At 46.5% G+C, this 20320-nt stretch overlaps 1 protein-coding gene across 1 annotated transcript in view; it reads right to left on the reverse strand.

Annotated features, from left to right (window-relative positions):
* Window positions 1–6648: 6648 nt before the first annotated feature.
* Window positions 6649–20320, reverse strand: part of TENM2 (teneurin transmembrane protein 2) — a 183223-nt gene continuing 169551 nt past the window's right edge. The window contains exons 22-27 of the mRNA XM_026035681.1: window positions 17982–18157; window positions 16137–16372; window positions 12320–12616; window positions 9923–11537; window positions 9348–9478; window positions 6649–8287 (exon numbers count right to left, since the gene is read on the reverse strand). Coding sequence (XP_025891466.1) covers window positions 7526–8287; window positions 9348–9478; window positions 9923–11537; window positions 12320–12616; window positions 16137–16372; window positions 17982–18157 — 3217 coding nt within the window. The 3' untranslated portion in view covers window positions 6649–7525. The remainder of the gene's footprint in view (window positions 8288–9347; window positions 9479–9922; window positions 11538–12319; window positions 12617–16136; window positions 16373–17981; window positions 18158–20320) is intronic.

Below are 20320 nucleotides of genomic sequence, written 5' to 3' on the forward strand. Positions count from 1 at the left end.
AGGGCAGCGGGGACYTGGAGGGACCCACCCGCCGGCGCGTGTGAAACCCGCGGGAGCCGCCGGGCCCTGCGCAGCCCACTCGGAGCTGTCACGGCAGCGACGATTCGCCCGGCACATCTGGAAGGCACTTGTGGATCAYTTGCATCATTTATTGCTTTTTATCTGACTGCCCGACCCCGGAGACAGCGGCGGCTGCGGGTCCCCCTGGCACCGCAATGGCATTGCCAATCGGCACAGTGGCCAAAAGAAGCGGGTTTTAACCCCGGCAGAGGCCAAAACAGATCAAGCTAGCGACTCACTGCTCCTCTGTCACTTATCTCAGATCACCTTGTTTCACAAGTAGCTCRTCCGTGTTTAGGTGGCAGGTGGAGAAGGCAGGAAAAGGCAGGCAGGCAGCAGCCATGCAGTGAATGGGCGCGCAGCAGCCCCGGGCAGGGGCTCTCCCGCGTCTCCAGACCCGCTCTGACGCCCTAGCCCAGAGCCCAAGGGCATGGCCGGCTCTGAGCCAGCCTAGTCGGGAGCTGCGGCTGAGGCCTCGTCCTCCCCAGGGGGCTAAGTGATACAGAATATATCACAGTATATATCTTTTTCCTCTTTAAATTCAGTTCCACAGYAGCCCTCTGATCCCCGCAGCCCCCAGGCTGCTGGGAGGCTGGACACGGGCTCGACTCCCGCTGTCTGTCAGTGACGTTTGTGCTGGGGCTTGGGGCCATGGAGCACCCGGGGGCTTTGGGGCTGCTCCAAGCCCCCAAAGCCTCCCTGTTTGTCCTCCTGCAGGTAGCAGTGCCGGCTCTTTGGAGCGCTCCCACCTGAGGGACCTTTAGTGCACAGAGGCCGAGATTCCAGGGGGTTAATAAAGCTGCTTTTGAAGTCAAAGGTGCCTCTGTGCAGCTTGGTAGGAAAAGGGGGGACTCCAAAAGCATCCCGTGATGAGGCTGCTGTAGCTGTGCTCCTTCATGTTTGATTCCACAGCCTTGTTTCCTTTATCACTTCCAAGCCTGACTTGTTTTCCCCTCAGCTCTGGGTGCCAGCCTTGCTCCTAGTTGCAAACCGCGGCCAGGAGCACGCGGCAGGCACGGGGCAAGGCAGGCGCCCTGCGCCCAGCGCCCACCGGACAGCCCTGCTTGGAGCAGCCAGGGTCACCCGGGCTCGTGCACCTCCGTTTCGGGACTCACTGCCAGCACCTGCTGAGCAGGTCGCATTAAATTTGCAAAAATCATTTTTTTTGCGCCACGYGCATTTGCAGAACAAGCCCCCGCGTCAGCTCCAGGGCTCTGCACCCCCCTGGGGCAGAGGCCAGAGGTCCCGTCAGCCAAGACCCCTCTCCCCAGGCTCACCTTTTTCGCTTGAATCTCTGATTCACAGTCTCATTACGAACAAACTCTATTTAACGTGTACTGAACATGATGATGATAATATAATATAATAATAGGATGAAATGACACTAGTAATAGGAACCGTTTTTGTGCTCTGTACACCCCACCGGGAGTGCTCACCTCGGCAGCACGTCGGAAGGGGCAGGACTGCTCTGCCCACGGGATTATCGACTGTTTCCTCCGTGTTTTGCCTTTAACATGGCAACGGCTCTGACCCGGGAAACGCTGTGAGACTGTCTTGAAGACAGATTTAATTGCTTATTAGCAGTAAATATTGGCAGCTGGCAAGTGCTTGCTGAAAGTATTCTCCTGAAAGCAGCCAGGCTGTGAATCCAGGGCTGTTTGCAGGGCCAGTGCTCAATAGGACCTTAGTTATACACAAGCCTTGTTCTAGGCTGTGTAAATCCTTTCCAATCAATTGRGGTGTTTGACATAAATGACACGATACTTGTGCCCGACGCCCTGCAGGACTAACCTTGACAGAGTGTGTGATAAAAGCAGGGGATGGAGCGGGGAGCTCCATAGAGGATGTCCGAGCGGCTTCGCGGGGCTGCTGGAATCTCCCCTTCCAACGCCCTCAGCAGCAGCTCAGGCCCCATTTCCTGACCTGAGGGGAGGCCAGGCTGCCCCGGGGACAGTGACAGACAGAGGGGATCCCAGGTGACACCCAGGGGCCCTGCAGCCCCTCAGASCCACCACCTCCACAGAGCCGCCCTGGCACCTCCTGCTTTGGAAAGGACCGGTCCTCCCRCTGTTAACAATCTGCCTTCCCACCTGGGCAAAGCCAAGGAATTAAGACGGGAATATGCTCAAAAAGGTCAATGCAGCCTCCAGATATATTATGTTGTGGGATGACTTTTTTGACGAGAAAAAAAACAGATGTAGGAAGAGGAGACTATTGAGTCATGCTGACCATTATAAACCAAGTTGCATTGCATTACTGCTTTATGACATTAAAGCTTGTTAATATTTTCCTTCRGTTTGCTTGATTTCTTAAGTTAATGATATCTGTATATGAGGCTACTTGCAGCAAAGGCAAGGGCTGTTTTTAGGAGACAAGGCAGTAGCGAAGCCAGTGCAAGCCCTGGCAGGTTTTCATGTTACATTCAATAACAAAATCAGACTAAAACCGGCCAGTAGCTGTTCTCTAAAGATGTAAAACTTCCACAGCTGCAGTTTCTGCAACAGCAGCGCTGCCGAGCGGTGCAGACAGCAAAACCGAACCCGATCTGCCCCCTTCTGTACTCTCCGCGGCTTAGCCGCTTCGTGCAGCCGATTTGTCAGGGATTTATTATACAGTGGCTTGCGTCTCGCTGGAAGCTGCCACACGCCGCTGTCCCCAGGTGCTTTTATGACTTTCCCCTTTTTATTAGTTATTTAGGGTTGTTTTCTTCCAGCCTTAGAAGCTTCAGAGRCAAAGCCTGACTTAAAAACCCTGATGGGCAAAACCTACGTGGCTGCTGATGGGTGGCACAGTGACTGTGATGGCGAGTGCCGYGGCCAGGCCGGGTGGCGCTGGGCCCTGCAGCACCCGAACAGYGGCCTGCGCGCAGCCGGAGCGGTTGGGGTGGCCACGGCCCCCTGGAGCTGTTGGGGTGGCAGCAGGAGCTGCCCCCCAGCTTCTCTTGCGGGGGCTGCAGGCTCTGCCCTGGCCGGCGAGTGCTGCCCGGCTCGGCCCAGCTCGCAGCCCTGGCAGTGGCSCCGCGGGGCTCCAGGGGGAAGGGGCCGCAGCGCAGGGGGCAGCGAGGCCGCGGCTGCGGCGCCGGCAGCGCGGAGCTGCGTGAGGCGCTGCTGCCCCGGGCTCCCCGCGCTGTCCCGGCCTGAGCAGTGCCCAGTGCTGCYGCACGGCCGGCAGGAACCTGCAGCCACCCGCTGCGTGTCCTGCAGCCACCCGCTGTCTCCGTGGCCAGGGCATGGCCGGCTCTCACAGGAACGAGACACTAGATGTGCTCTAAATCACGCTGCCGAGTGCGGGGTGAACACGTGAACATGTCTGACGTTCTGTTGACTCATCCTAGTTGCACAGTACCTGGGAGCAGCTTATCCCACCCGTGCTGCTTATCCCTGCCCACCCTTCCCGGAGGCAGCTCCGCATCCACCCGGCATCGTTGCGCTGGCTGAGCAGCCGAGGGACTAAGGGAAGGATTCCCCAGGCCGGGGGAGATGCCCGTCCAAAGCAGGGCAGGCTGCACTGAGGCCGGCTGCAGCACTGGCGCTGCCACCGCTCTTGGTCACACTCAAGTGTTCATTAAGCCGTATTTATTAGACAAATGCTGCTTATGTCATGCAAAGAAGAGAGACAGAGAAGCGTTCATTTATTATGGCCGTGAGCAAGTCCCTGTATGTGTGTGACTACTTGTATAACAGGACAGGTTAAAGAGCCTCCTGCCAACCTCCACTCCCCACTGCAGCCACCTGGTAGAGCCAAACCCGGATCATTTTCCATGGGCCGAGGGTGGCAGGGGAGCRGGGTGCTCCCCGGGATAACTCGGTGCTCTGCGGTGCATCAGTCACTGCCGCGCGGCAGCCGCGAGCGGAAGCCGGTGCCGCCGTCCTCATCTCCGAGCGGTGCCGCGCGGCCGAGCTCGGGCAGCGGCGCTGCGRGGGCTTCACACCCGCTCTTGCAGTAACTCCGGGTTAACCTGAGCAAAGCTCGTGTGTACGAGGCCTGCCCGCGGTGCGGGGCAAGCGAAGCGCTTGCAAAGGCGCCTTCCTTGCTGACGGGAAGCCTTGGGCCTTTCCCACCACTGCAGGGGACAAGGCTGGGGCCCTTCCCTCTTCCTGCCTCATCTCTGCTGAAGTCGAGGAGCTGGCGACACTGCGTGTGTCTGGGCTATGGAGCTGCATGGGGCTGTATSAGGCTGGTGAAGCCCCGTAGCTGTTCCCACCTCCAAAGCTGCCTCTGGATATCTACTCTTAGCTCCTTGTAACAAGAGTATCTATAAAAGGTCTTTTCTTCAGGATTAAAATGTGCATTTTGTAAGAGCACGGGGCTTTGTCTTTAATGTTTGTGTTTCTGAGGTCAGGTGCTGCCCACCAGCCCACGGCAGGGCCTGCCACAAGCTGCAGCCCTCCAGGGTCTGATGCAGTCAATGTCCTGGCCCTCGGGGAGTTTGGAGCTGGCTTCCAAACCCATCCTGCTCCTCCAGTATAAACAATAAAATCTTTGTCATCGCTACAAGACACGGTAATTCTGGAGGAGGCCKGAAAGCCGCCTCTGCTCCGTGCTTGGAGGCCAGAGGAGAGTTCAAAGACCTGGATTTCTGTTGTGTCAAGGACAGATGTCAGCCATTCCTCTATCGTGTTCCTCTGGACATGCAGGGACRGGCAGGGGGGAACGTGCCCGTCCAGTTGCAGTCAAGGGAACAGGGCAGGTCATRAGGCGGCCCGGGCAGCTGGGCTGGGCTTAGGCGAGCAGGGCAGGCCCCRTCAGAGCCCGGAACTGGCACCAGGGCCTTGCAAGGAGCGAGAAGGCAGCAGGACTGCCTGCCGGATGGCCGTCAGCAGAAGGGCACGAGTAACTTAGCGTCACTATCCAAACACAACAGCATGTCCATGGGCCCCGTGCTACATCATACACAYGCTTTGGGAACCACAGAATGGGATAAATGGTTGCTGCTTGGCATTTTTTAAATTAACATAACTTCTGTACAACTTGCAAAACATGTTTAAAACATCTGATCAGGTAGCATTAGTTGTATATATACCTCTGTTGATGTATATGTTAGTTGCAAAAAAGCTGGTGAAAGGGGCTAGTCCTTGTGAGCCATCTCCTGTGAATCCTCCTCCCGTAGGAATTAACTTGAAAAATGGTGGTCCTCTTTAGTTTAAGTACATTTGCTTTTGCACCTAATGCTTCATATATAAATTATATGTTGTACGTTTGCATATAAGAGGGATGGAGTGAAGTAGCACAGTCTGCAGTTCTGAAGAATTTAAGCTCCCGGGGACTAGTAGCAGGAAAAAGGACATAGAGGACTCGGCGAAGACCCCTCTGCAGCGAGTTCTCTGCTCAGCCCTCTCAACTGCAAGAAAATTTCATTCTAAAATGAAGACCTGAAAAGCACAGAGCTGGGGCCATCCCAGGGCAAGCTGGGACGGTGAGTGATACCTTGTGATTCCAGCCTTTCTGCCTTGGTAAAAAAAGCAGCCCACAAATCAAGCCCCATGAACTCCTGCCTGATGCTTAACTTGAACTTTTAAGAGGTTTTCCTTGCAAACCCCAGGCTGCCAAATCCGCAGCTCTACAAGCCCCGCAGCACCGCGATCCCGCACGGTGACAGCCCCCGAGGGCTCCTTTGGACACGGGCAGCTCCTGTGGTGCCGAGAGCGGCTGCTGCTCCGCAGGGAGGGCCGGGCTCCGGCCCACACACCTCTCAGCACCCAGGATCTATGTGAGCATCTCTGCCAAAGCCATGATCACCCAAAACCTCATTTGCAGCCCCAAAGCCAAACTGCTCTCCAAATTAAGGAGCCCTCCCGGAAGGAGCTCCTCCTTGAAGGAGTCAGAGCAGCAGGGCACTGCGTGATGGATGATGCTCTTTGAAGAGCAGCAGCAGCGACTGCTGCTTGCGAGAGGCTCTTTGATCTTACCTCCAGTCCTCACATGTGGCAGCACTAAACATCTCACAAGGAAGACAGACTTCATGGAGCTTTCCTGGCTTGCAGCACCTCCTCCCGCGTGCTCGTTATGAACCAGCCTGACTGTATTTGCAGGCTGCCTGGCTTTCCCTCCAGCCCAATTAAGCTAATTGCCAGATCCCAAGAGGACACTCGGGGGGCTGCTCGCGCCGCGGGGCAGCGCCGGGTGCAGGGAGGGTTTCTGTTCCCCTCACACAGCGTTGGGGTCGTGCGACGGTAACGGGGACTCGGCCGAATCCGCGCGGTGACGACGGGGCAGCTTCTCCACGCACGACGCGCCGCACGCTTCGGGTGATAGAATCTGATGCATATCTTATTTTTTTTTGAAGTATGTAAAAGATTTCACAATAGAAGACAAATAATTCACAGGAGTTTTAGAGACTTTATTTATGTATAAACAATTTAAACACTTTGCCATAAATTATCTTTGCCTGTCTCTAGTCTTTGCTTAGCAGCAAATTAAAATTAATATAAAAACTCAATGAACAATTCATACATGTATATTACAAAAAAGTTCTTGTACCAAAGTTCTTATTAGACTTCTTTTTTTTTTTTTTTTTTTTTTTTTTTTTTTTTTTTTTTTTGTGGTGACTGTCATGTGATTGTCTCAGTTTCTCGACCAAACAAACACACTAATAATTTTTAAATCTGAAACAGTGATTGTGCCTTCTGGCTGATGTATGTACAGGGTGATCTGACGTGGTGCCCATTTGCAATAGTGTAACACAATGCCCACAGCTCTACTGGAACTGATACCAACAAACTACTGAATCTAAACAGACTACACCCTGTAACTGTGTTATACTGTCCACAATGGATATCTTCAAAGACAAACAGAGTATGAAATTTATTTGTAGTGATTTATAGCCACCGTTTCGAATGTAACTTTACACTCTGCCCTCTTTGAATAAGCTAAACTTCAGGCCAGCCAAGTGGAGGGTTGGAGTGCAAGTGCGGTTTTGTCACTTTTAAATATATTCTGCTTTATTATTTCCAGTGCGCTCTCACTTGCATCCTCGTTTTCCTCCAGTTGCTACACACAAATCACCCCAAAGTCATGTTTTAAATGCACCTGTATTTTGCTTTAAATGAAAACCTCTTGGATATTTATCAAACAAGCAGTCTGAATCATTTGTGTTTCATCAGCTGGTTAGTGAATGTGGCCCACTTGGATTTCTTAGTTTGCTCACGTGTGAATGGAGTGAGGTAATACAATACGAGGCCTTCGTTTTATTTTTCTTTAGACCCAGAACAAGTGGGTAATATTTCAGGGGTACTTTTTAATTTGTATACTCAGAAGTTTTCAGTCTGGCTTTAGTCCACTTCAGGATGTGGTTTTTAATCACGTGAACAGTAGCATTTAACTCAAAAAATATGAGCTTTTTGCCACTTACTATCCCAAAGCAGCTCAGCCTAGTGCCCCCATTTAGGTCTTCATCTCCTTAGGAGAGGAGATAACAGTTGAGACTACTGATTCATCCAGCCACGGATGACAGCAGGTTAATTTGTTACCTCTTTCCCATTTCATTCTGTCTTAAAAACTGGATGTTGCTGCTACTGTCTGCTAGCTCGGGGTACTGCTCCACGGGCAGGACATAATATCCCTCGTAACCTTGCACCCTTCCCGTGCTCAGAAGCTGCTGCCTCTCTCCGTCCGTCCAGGCGCGGCTGCCCTCTCGCCCGTCGCGCGCCTTCTGCTGCTCCTTGGCCCAGGCGGCCGCCAGCGCCCGCTGCCGCGCCTGCTCCAGCACCCGCGCCTTCTCCTCGTCCAGCGCCTCCGGCGTGAGGCCGTAGCGGATGTTGAGCAGCAGGGTGGACGACTGGAACTCGATGTTGGTAAACCTTCGAGTCCTGCCGCTGACGAGCAGCGTGGGCTGCGAGACGGTCACGTTCACGCCGCCCTCCAGCACCTTCCGCCCGCTGCTCATGGCGAGTGTGACGAGGTCGCCGTCGGCCGAGCCGACCTTGACGAAGTAGTGGGTGTCCCTTCCCTCGATGCTGTAGTGCATTTTGTCCAGGTAGTGGGCGCCGTTAAGGACCGAGGCGACTTTTCTGCTGTCCTCGGCGGCTATGCTGGAGACGCCGGTGGTTACACGGCCTTCCTTCACAGCAAACATGATTCCCTTCCCAATAATGGGAGTGGTGGTCGCAAACCAGTGGCCGGCTTTTTCTCTGATGCTGGCATGTAACCTTTTAGATATGACCTGTCCCTCGAGAGCCATGAACGCTTGGTTGTGTCTTTCCGTTGTCTGCTGCACTCCTGTAATGAGCTGAAAAGAAGACAAAAAGAAGATGGAATCAGTGTTTTCAGTGGGGCTCTGAGAGCAGTGCCCATCTCTGCTTTGCTTTCCAGAGGAAAGCCAGGCAGTGGGAATGATGAGCTGCACAAGGACCACTCTCAGCTATGTGCCCATGCACCATGTTGTGCTCAGAATCAGGAAAAAACTCGTTTGGCATTTTTTTTTTTTTTTTTTTTGCTACTGAGAGCATCAGCTCTTTTTTATGTTCTTAGAAACCATGTTTATAGCATTATACATACATATATATATAACATACCCCCCCCCCTCAATCTTAGCTATCTACATACTATGCTTTAAAAGAAGAGGCATGACCCAAGTCTACCACAATTTGAACCAGCATCTACAGCAAACAGGACCAATTCATTAAAAGATGTCACTTAATTACTGGAAACTTCTGCCCATAAATTTCAATGAGTGCATATGAATAAAATACTTGGAGGTAGATAAAACTGGTCTGATATTCTTTTCACGTATCTTAAAAGGGTGGCAATTTATTAAGGAGGAGGAAAGCATACAGCCACTGCCTATGCTTTACCTGACAAGTATGAACATAATTGAAGGTAATGGTACTAACAGAAATAGCAAATCAAATCTTCTAATTATGAAAAAAAAATCAAAAACTAAGTTGCTTTTCTCTACAGGGTTAGGAGTAGAAGCATTCTTAATAGCACAAGTGCAAACCTAAGTTCTTTGCAATACATGTTACTGGGAAAACGTTACCATAGGTACAACGGCTGATAAATTAACACTGTGAAGTTTCCTTTTGCTATTGTTAATCACGTTAATCAAGTTACAACTTGTTCATCAGGGCAGAACTCAATAAAAGACAAACTAATGGCGCTGTAATTGCAATAACAACGAAGGCTGGCAAAACCAGCATATGTTCATTAGTATAAAATCTAGCTATACTCACTTCCATTTTACATGGAAATAAATATACAGCTTTGTACTCTAACAGCTGAAGAGCCGGTGTTTTGATGCACAGAGTGACTCACCTTTACCCACAAAGCAGCTCCCCGGTTCTACCTACCTGTCCGTTCTCACACGCTTGGCTCTCGGACAACTCGTACGGCGGTGACACGAAGTACATTTTTGCTCTGGGGAAACCGGGAATAATGTTGCTGAGCTGAAATCCAAACATCACCAACCAGCTTTTGACATCTAAAAATTAAAAGTTATCAGGCAAGTTAGAAATAAAAATGTGTAACAAATGTGTAACATTTAGAAAAAGTATCTCCTACTTCCTTAATTTCAATTAGCTTATGATTTATATCACAGTGCAGCAGTTTATAGAGTTGCAGTATTCCACAGTAAAGCAAAAAATATTGTTTTCAATTCATCCTAAATAGTGAATTGGGGCTATATCGTCCCTTTCACAGGGGTAATAATTTTTCCATTATGGCATATGGGTTTTCCAAACATTTGGTAATAAAGATCAAGATCAGCCAGCCCTTTCCATAGGACAGAAGGGAAAAATAGTCCGAACTTGATCGAAGGATTCAGCAAATATCTAGTAAGGCCAAGTCTGATTTATTATTCCCTTCTCAAATTAACTTCCGTACTACAGGGCCACTTACAAAAAAAAAAAACAGACCGGAGCCTCACCTGTTACGTAATTTTTTAAATCCAGTTCGTTGCTGAGAGGGTTATTACTCTTGAACATGTACAGGTTGAAAGGAGCAGGCTCCCGAGCAACCTTTTTCCACATCGCGTAATCGGGAGAGGTCCAGCGCCCAGCAAGGACGTCATAGTCTCTTTGGGTAAAATGGACCAGTTTGGTTAACGGGTCATACAGTCCCCCATGGAACCCAATAACCATCTGGAAATCGGGGTTGGAGTCGTAATAGATCTCTCCATATGCTGTGTACTGAAGCTGCTTGATCATGAGTCCGTTGATGCTGAACACTGCTAAGGGGGTGCCCGTGTTATCGGAGGCGACGTAATACTCTTCACCGCTGCTGCTCTCCATTGCGAAGAGGTGGCCTTGCAGATCATAGTACAAGGAGGTAATTTCTGAATTGGAATGATTGTAGACGTGAGTAACTCTTGTCGGATTGTGCAGATCAGCATAAAAATATTGGAGATGATGCCCCAGGTTCGTCTTGCAGGAAGCTCTTCGGCCCAGTCCATCGTAACGGTATTGAACGTGCCAACCGTTTGCTTTGTTGTACGCTCTCGTCAAGAGGCCTTTGGAGTTGTACTCAAAGACATCCGAGCCTCGCTGACACAAGAATCCATCATCATCGATCTTGTACGGCACGTCACCTAAGCGTGTAATCCTGTCTCTCAGATCGTAACGCAGAGGCATCAGGCGGACGCTGTTTCCAGGACTCAGGAGGTGAAGATTTCCATTCAGATCGTAACTATACCGCCAGGTTGGCCGGTCGTTTACTGCCACGCTCTGCAGCTGCCCGTCTCCGTCATAATCGTACGTGTACTTGGTGGTGTTGGCGTACGGGCCGAGTTTCAGCTCTCTTTTAGTCACCCTTCCCATGCTGTCGTATTGTACTGTCATCCAGTACATCAGTGACCTGAACATTTCATACTGAACTTCCTTAATGCGCCCATGGGTATCAAAGTGCTTACTCAGCGTCATAACTGCTGTAGTAATGATTTGATTTATATCATAATAAATAACCCCAAATTTGCCAAAATGCTCTACTTTGCCTGAAATCTCGTCGTAACGGTACAGATCGACCGGAAGGGGCGTCTCGCTTATGATGGGTTTGATGCTCGCAATTCGAAAACTATTATCGTGATACGTGTAATCAAACCTTGCATTGACCATACCTTCTTCAGAGAACCTGTAGATTTGCTTGTCAACCAGAGGGCCAATTTTACGATAGCGGATCGTGCAAGAAAAGCCACCGCTTTGCAAGTTCACCATTTTTAGGACGCCCGTAGTTTCATCATATCCAAAAGTGACTGCCGTGCTGTCATAAACAATCTCAGATAACTTGGATAGCTTTCCATACTTGTAGAAGACTTGTCGTCCAGTACCTAAAAAGGATGTTTTCAAAATCCTCCCATCGTCGCTGTAATCAAAAATCACTGATGCGTTGCTTTCCGGAGGGTTATAAATGTTTCTAATGTAGCCCACAGACGTGTGGGTTGACATGCTGTGCCGAGCAACGCTGGGCATGGTGACGGCATGAAGCCGGTCTGAAGAATCAAACTCAAAGATGTATTGCCGTTGACTCTGAAGCAGTAGCACCATTGACTGTCGAGAAAGAAAAGAAATACATATTTATTTCATGTCTTTCAGCACTCAATTCAGAGAGGGCATTAAAAAAGTAAAAGGACATAGTAGTGTGAAAATAACGAGACATAAATCCATTAGTAGGGGTCCAAAACTCCTCAAGAAAATGGACATACTGCCAGATGTAAGGATGTGCTGCTACTCAGAAATCAATATGTTGGAAACGAAGTGTAGGGGATCAATCTCTTGGCTCTCCTCCTTTTAGTGGCTTTGGTTTTTCTTAAATGCAGGTAAGTTAGATAAATAATTTGGAGCAGCTCTAACTCTTGACTACTCCCGTGAAACACACATGAAAATCAGCAGTGACAACAACTCTAGCTCACACAGAGCAACCGATTCAAAGGGAAGCAGAAAATGATATGCCATTTTAAGTATTTAAGGCAAAGTTTTATGATTACAGTGTCTTAATTAGGCTAATTGAAATGCAGCATCACATTTCCATTTAACAGATAACGATTAGAGATGAAATACCTGTTTTCTCCTCGAATCTTTTGTCAGGCTTAGTCACGCAATTTTGACCTCAGGGAAATATCAAAAGAACTTGGAATGAAGAATTTCTAATAAAAAACATCACTTTCAATTGGCTAATTGAAAAACATAAACATTTTAGGTCAGATTCCGAACAACTGCTATATTAGAGTTTTCAGATCGTCTTTGGGCACATGTTGGGCAGAGCGCCCGAAGGAAGCAGGACTGCTGCCTCCGTGCAGCTCATGTCAGAGGTTAAAGCAGCTCCTCCCTACCTTTTCTAGGTAGGTGTAGCTCCAGACTTTGCCATCGGCAAACATGCGCGACGTAATGCGCCCTTGCTTGTCGATATCCGTGCGTTCGCTCATCGCGCCCCGCTGCAGCCCGGCCAGGCGCCCGTTGAAGAAGTAGGACACGTTGACCGCGGCCAGGCCGCTGCTGGGCAGCCAAAGGAAGGGGCGGCCCAGCTGATCGTAAATGATCCTCAGCGTGAATTTGCGGTGATCGTCGTAGATCTTTTCTGTGCGTATGTTCCGGTCATAATCAATGGACAGCAAGTTCCTTCCATGAACCTATGGAAATGGAAGAAGGTTACATTTAGTGACTGGTAAGCACTCAACCTCTAAGAATTTTCATAGTAGAAATAGTACACTTAAAGGAGAACTCGATTTCCCTAAATTTCAAAAAGTGTAGGATATCTCACACTTTCCACTTCCAGGCTTAAAACCCCTGATCCCAGAGGCTGAGAAATCTGGTCTTCTATCGTTTTGCAAGATATCCCTCACAAAAAGCGAGAAAGAAAACTAAATACTCAAGTAAACTGTCTTTTATGTTTTACTTTTCACTTGTGTTTCAGCTAAGATTTCTAAAGTAAAAAAAAAAAAACCCACAATATGAAGTGTTCCAACCCACAGGTCATTCTAAAAAATGCATGTAAACAAACCAGAAAGGACTGTAGGAAATGCATAGGTTTCCAGTGAAAATATGGTAATACAAGATACATAAATATATTCATTGGAGGCTGAGCCACAGAATTGAGGCTAATGCTGTAATCTGATAAAGCTTCTTAGGCTACAATTTAATTGTAGATGTGTCATTAATAAAGTAAAAGTCTTCAAATTAGATATCATTTGACAGCAATGACTACTTAAGAAGTATTCATGGGTTTCTGGGAATTTGTTCTTGGGCTTCTATTTTACAGTAGCTTTGATTAAGCAACATTTTCTTTTATCCAAAATTAAACTGCACATCAAACAATATGTAAATTAACCCTGAGCCTTTCTCGAGGACATAAAAGTTATTTTGAGATATTTTTTTCACTGTCAGGGTAAACCCAATTCCCATCCCATCCTACTCCATAGGAATTCACTTACACAGAAAGCAATTTTAAATTTAACACAGCTTGGTGTTTGTAAAGAAATAATTATTTTAAATTATCGCTCATTATCCTTATCCTCATCTTTTCCATTAATAAAACTTAGCTCTTTAACACAGTTTTCATTTCCTTGGTGGGCAATCATTATAAAAAGCTCTTTTCTGTAGGTTTTCCCAAAGGTTTTGCATAGGAAACTTTTCTCCTGATTCAGAGGAAAGACAGGACTTTTTTTTTTTTTTTTTTTTTTTCTTCTAAATATCTTGTCAAAAATAACCCCAATTCTCTTATCCTGTTTTAATACCAGCAAAACTGTGGAAGTCAAACTCAACATTAGCACTTGCACTGATGGCAAAGACCTATGAAAAGCCTGTCTTTCAGACAGGGCTGGGGAAGGCAGAGGGGAGCTTTAACCACTCAAAAACAGTTAGCTCTGAACTGAAAATAAAATTTTAGGCTGAAAAATTGTCATTCCTTAGAAACAGGATTTTGAAAAACAAAGTCTTAAAAAAAAAAAAGTAAAATTTAAAAACTTAAAWTTTTTTTTAGAGCCTTATAAAGCAGTTGGACTTCTCTGGGTTTCTCCCCAACACTGCAGTAACTGCAGTCCTCGTGCAGACAAGGCTGCCTCCAGGTGTCCTCCTTTTTTCCTCAAAAGCTTTATTAAGGTTATTAGGGGTTTTCTGCCAAAGAGTACTTAAGTACCAGTTTTCTGAAAYGAGTACCCACAAGAAGAGCAGTGCACACACACAAACATTGCTCGGAGAATAAAGGAGCACCTGTGTGGATAATTCCATACCTTCATTTTCATTCGTAAAACAAGTAAAACCACGGAGTGTAATTGCAGTGTCATATTAATTACACAGAAACCCAAACAAAATGACTAACTCCCACTCCTCCCGGGGACGCTAGCAACACTAGTAGGATTACCAAGGCTGAGCTGATCTCGCAAGCTGCTGCTCGGCTACCTACACGCACATCTGCTCTGGCTGAACGGGTGATGCGAGTGAAGAGCAGACGTGCGTCGCTCGCCGGGGCCGCGACAGAGACGGCGGCAGGGACTTGGTGTAGCCTCAGCCGTGCCGTGGCCCGAGGCTGCTGAGCTGCTGCTTGTGCAGGAGGCCCGTTTGGGCCAGGGAGGCACCCAGGAYCTCAGTACATGGATGAAAGCTCCGAGGGTTGGGCTGCACTGGCAGCAGCGCCCGTCAACGCAGGCGGCCGAGCAGCGCGCGCTGCCAGGGCGCGACTCCCATGCCGCRGCACTCGGCCCTCATCCCGAGTTTGGGATCCGGCCAGCAGCTCCGGGGGCTTCCGTCCTGGTCCTGGGGAAGCAGCCTTGGTCCCTGCCCGCCCTGGGGGTGGCCGTGGGGCTGCCCTGCCCTCTCCCAGCACTGGCACAGGGCTCCGCCGCCTTCGCGAGACAATTTACAAGGAGGAATTAGAATAAATGAGATGCAAATTAATTCTCTGCTTTCTCCCTCATTTTCAAATTTCATTTTCAGTCCGCTCAACCTGTTATAATCTCATAGTGATTTTCATTTAAAAGAGCTAAATGGATATGTGATTATTGTTACAGGAACTAACACCAGACAATTAAATGTTGAGGTGTTGCTAGATAAAGCAGTGTTTGGATTTGCATAAACATGATGCAAGAAAATCCATCTCAGGCAAGGTTTCAGCTCCAAGACATTTAACTCCAGCTAATTACCACAAGTACTTCTATTAAGTTTTTAGTAGCGAGGGTGAGGATTACAGAAATTTTATTTTAGAGTYCTATTTATTTTTATTTGGAACACCTAGTCAAAATGCAGAGCCGATCTATTTTCCACTTACAATCGACTCCTGCAGGTCAACACATCAAAAATCAATTACACAGCCATGAAATTTAGTCATTAAGGATTAGCTGCTAATCTCATTCCATTTTTTGTCTAACCTTCCCCTTCACACCAATAGGTGCAAACCGTTCTGAGGATTTGGGAGAATAAGGACAGACTGTTGTTAATTCAGCGTCGTGAATTAGATGTTAAGCAACTGGCAAGTATCAACATGTAATGCTCCTATCTGAGTATTTTTTGTAAATTGCCGTGTAGTTGATTACATATGTTGCATTTAATATGATCACTTTGAACACTTAAAGCTTTATCCCATGTCCACAGATGTTGAGGGAATTATTAAAAGGATCGGGACTTGGATGAGCCCTATAGACTTTTTCTGCCCAGAATCCCAAAGCCCTTTCCAATTGCTACATTCTGAAACCATCAGTGAAAATTTAGGTATCTAATAAGCACTGAAAGGGATTAATCTGGRTGCAGATCTGATCTTCAGTTTGCAAGGCACGGACTCCATCACCTAGAAGTTTTGCTCATCCTGTGATTATGACTAATTATGGCAATTGTTTTGCAATCACGTTATCACGTTTTCCTGCCGACCATCTCCTTAAAGAGAGGGACTTGCAGTAATATTCTGTGTACTTTTACCAGCGTCTTTTAATGTACTTTTTGTCAAAAAAAAAAAAAAAACCCAACTTTTACAGCTGATGACAGCAGATGATTCCAAGCACTTAACTGGCATCTCACATAGAGAGAAGATTGTCATACCAAAGAAATCCCCTGAGTTGCACATTTCTAAGAAGTAAGAGTAGAAAAGACATGTCCTTCAAAATGGCAAGTTGTTTGCACACACAAGAAAAGATCGTTATTGTTGTGGCTGATTTGACTTACCCTGAGCTTTCTTCCAAACACAGTCACTTTGCCTTTAATCTGTTCTTTCCTCAGACGCCATTCGATTGAGTTCAAACCATTTTCCATCGGCAGAGAAATATTACATCGTCCTATGGTGGGAGTTACAGTCCCAGCCAGGACATGAGGTTCACTGTGAAAGCTAATGCTCATGCCATTGGCATACATCACTCTCAAAGTACCATTATTACAGAGCTGGTAGCTGTTCCTCACTTGATCTACAGCAATAATGAAAAGAAAATAATTTAGCTACTCCAGTCAGAAAGAAAACATATAGCTTAATTTGATGTTTTTTTTATTGCACTCCTGTTGATGTTAAATGAAGTCAGCCTGCAATTACCACTTACGTGGCACCATGGTGGAAATTACAGATGTTGCTGCTTCATGTAAAGAACAGTAGTGCAACAGTGAGCCTGCCGAGAGATACTACGTTTATTCCATCACGTTTTGCCTTTAGTCTTAATTGTAAATCAAAATGCACACCGACACATTTCAACCGCCTAACTTATTTCTAATATGAACAAAATCTCCTGAAAACTGAGCTGCTGGATAAACAACAAACCATTAAACTCCAGGATAAAAAGAAGAGAAAAACCAAGGACCGTTGGCTTCTTTCGGAGCATGGAAAGGTCGGCCCGTCTCTTTCTGTGCGTCTCGGTTTAAAGCCTGTCTCCCAGCAGATGCGCAGCTCAGAACTACAGCTTAGCTTTAAATCCACAAGGTGTGTGTGGGGCTCCAGCAATAGCAGCTGGCAGCCACGGCCCTTTCCTTGGGTGTCATTCTTCATTCTAGCACAAAAGACCTGGCCTAGCCCCTTGCACACCTGGCCCTTTTTGCTTTCTGCTACAAGTTCCAAAAACAGAGAGGTGTTTCATGGCTGTGCTGTTTTCCAGCTGTCCGACACGGCCAGGTCCACCCCGCGCTGGCCAGGACGCAGCGCTGCAGCGGGCGCCTGGCACCGCAGCACCAATATTAGTCTGACAAAAGGACAGCATCTGCATAATTAATCATCTGCTATAAGAGGAATAAAGTCTTTGTCACCAGACGTGTCATGGTATAATAGTCTATAAATGCTGACATTTCGATCAGGAGGAGACTATTGTTCACTGATGATATTCTTATTGCAGTGACATTATATCTTAATTAAAAAAACACATAATTCACCAAATTCTTGCAATCTATCCTTGATAACCCTGGCTGTTTTCACTGCAACAGATACAGTGTTTGGGCCATGTTAGACAGCTCCACACAAACATTTAAACCATTTTGTTGCTCATCTCTTGCTATTCTCGGGCCATAACAGTTTCTCTGACGTGCTAATGATGACACTACATTATCCACTGCACTATTTCTTCTACGTTTTATTCCAATGGCATTTATTCCAAATGGTAAATTTGGGAGATTGAGTTTCTAAGAGTAAGAGGATGCTACATGAGCCTCTTTCTCCAACAGGGTATTACAAAGACAGGCCACACACATCAACCACACTGCATTTGTGTGACAGTGAAGTCAGAACCTATTTTGCACTGAAGTGCAGAGAAATGGGCAAGTGGGTGAAGTGAACCTGATAGGAGAGGCAAGAGCAGAACTAGCTTCCATTAGCAGGTAACAACTGTACGTATCTGACATAAAGTATTATTTTGAAATATTTCTTACCTGTCCTGAAGACCTGTCATTCTAAGAGTGACTTTAATGGGAGTTTTTCAGGCAAATCTTACACTTTTTCCCCCCTGCTCATAATTGTCCTAACGAGCAGAAACTTTTCGGGATTACTTTCACGAATTACGTGTGTGGTAGGCAGACGTGCCGAGAAGTGCACTTTGGTACCTTGGACAACTGTATAGGAAGCCTCCACAGAGGAGAGATTTGTGATGACCGTGACATCGTCATCCCGATTAGAGTTCTCGATGTCGATGGTAATGGACTTCTCCATTTCGCGGTGGAGGCTAGTTACCACGCCGGTGGGCCGTGTCACATTGGTGAGGCGCCCCTCATGATCATAGCTAATAGAAAAGTTAGTGAGAGCAAAAAAGCATGAGGATATACAAATATATATATATATATATTCATTTTTATCAACTCAATGTATTAATCTTTGAAAAAAGAAAAAAGAAAAAAAAAAGAACATTCTGGCTATGTATTGTTGAAAGAGGATACGAGGATAAAACAGTAATTTTCAGAAACCCTGATCTCAGCTATACCAGTGAAAAATTCAGACTAGCTTCTTTTTGAATCAATGAAGATATTAATGAATATACAGAATTGTATTTGGTTCAACCAATTACTGTTAGAGTAAACTGATCTGTATTTTAGAAGCTGCATTTCACTCTAAGGAAGTTGAATCATAACAATAGTAGGAAATATAACTGCACACACACAACTGCATGCCCTGTGGAAACAACTATGTATGGTTTCAAGCGCCACACCAAGGAATAAACTTGCCCTAAGATACAAAAAAATGACATCAGCCTGAGAACATTAACGACTTCATTTTGGTCTTAGCTATWGCACTCCATTACTTTCGGGTCAATCTTTTGCTCATAAGGATGAAGGATGAGAAGTTAAGGCACAGGACAAGTTGATGTTGCAAGAAAGGCAACAGTCAGCACTTACAATGTACCTTAGAAGACAAATCTAGTGCCCTGGGGGCACAAAAATAAAAACAATAAAATATATGGCTCTTTAAGAGCTTACTGCATCTCCAAGCAACTGTTACGTTTGTTTATAAATCCAGAGGTTAAAAGCTGGGAGCAGGGGGAATGCCGACCCAAATCAAATCAGATTCTTTCTCTCTCCATCTCCTTTTCTAGTCTGTATTTCTGCAGACATATGTGCTAAAGAAGCACATTGACCTTGACCAAGCACATTCCCTGTCTTGAGGGCAAGSAATATGGACCTGAAACACAAAATGAGTATCCCCCTTGGCCACTCTAGGTGCTACAATTCTTTCCTTGTGCAGGAGTTTTCCACCTAGCCACTACCAAACTGACCGGACTTCTAAACAGCAGGGTGGTGAGAGAAACATTCGATGCAGATTTAAGAGAAAAGATTAGGTAGCGACTGAAAGCAGCTGGTCATCCTCAGGACGCAGAAATCCAGCGAAAGAGAAAYCTGCAAGAGAACTGGTCAATCCATCGAGCCGCTGGGTGTGGCAGAAAAGCAGTGTCACAGCAGCATCTTCCTTGCAAGTCTCTGTTTAGCTCCAAAGGCGAGAATTATTTCACTGAGTTTTTACAAACAGAAGCTGTTAAGAAACCTCCAAGTGGGATACTTGGCCTGTACATCATATCTCCTGGATACTACATACAATAGACTTCTCGGTTAATACAAATAGAAAATGTGGYATTACAGATGGTTGCAGCCATTCAATGAATTTCGGGGAGGAAAGAAAAAAATCACTGCCTGTGGACCAAAAAAKCTTACCAGAATCAAAGAAAACACCAGACAAAGGAGAAAATCGCTAAAAGAACCCATTACAGGGTCATCAGGGACCAAMAATATATAGTCTTCATTTAAGCACTTAAACACCAAACAGATAYTAAGTGGCATCATTTTTCTTAACAAAAGCCACGTGTTTCTGCCCATTAGAAGACATCGAGATTTCTTTTTTTTGGACAACATCAGCAAAATACTAGCTAAAAGACAGCATCTGATGTAGCTTGTGAATGGGCTTGGGTTAAACATATAGGAAGGTCTTCACATAAAATAGCATAGRTGAGAGAAGAACTTGGTCCAATGAAACATCCACCTGGAAACGAAAAGCAAAGGCATAAAAAGAGACAGTTTTGACAAGCTGAAAGATTAATAACAGGAGACACCCTCAGACTCTGTATGGGGATTATATTTATGTTTAGTGATTATTAACCGCACGAACATAATAATTAGGTGCCAAATATTATAGAAGACAATGTTATTTAAGACAAAATTAGAAAAAGTCTAWAAGTGACTTCAGAATGGCCAAGCAGAGCTCAGTGAACGTTCAGAATAACGGCAGATGAAATCCCCCATCAGCAAGTATATGTTAGCTAATGCAAATGAGCCAGAGTAATTTAAATTACTCATTCACATAGCTGATTTTTTAATTAACTCAGGAAAAAGTCCTGGGGAATGCTGTGGGCTACTCACTGAAAATATCTGTTCAAAGTGCAAAGGCAAGTATAAAAGTA

Source organism: Nothoprocta perdicaria, unplaced genomic scaffold (genome assembly GCF_003342845.1).
Source record: "Nothoprocta perdicaria isolate Ctin4 unplaced genomic scaffold, notPer1 scaffold_165, whole genome shotgun sequence".
In the NCBI taxonomy this organism is placed as follows: domain Eukaryota; kingdom Metazoa; phylum Chordata; class Aves; order Tinamiformes; family Tinamidae; genus Nothoprocta; species Nothoprocta perdicaria.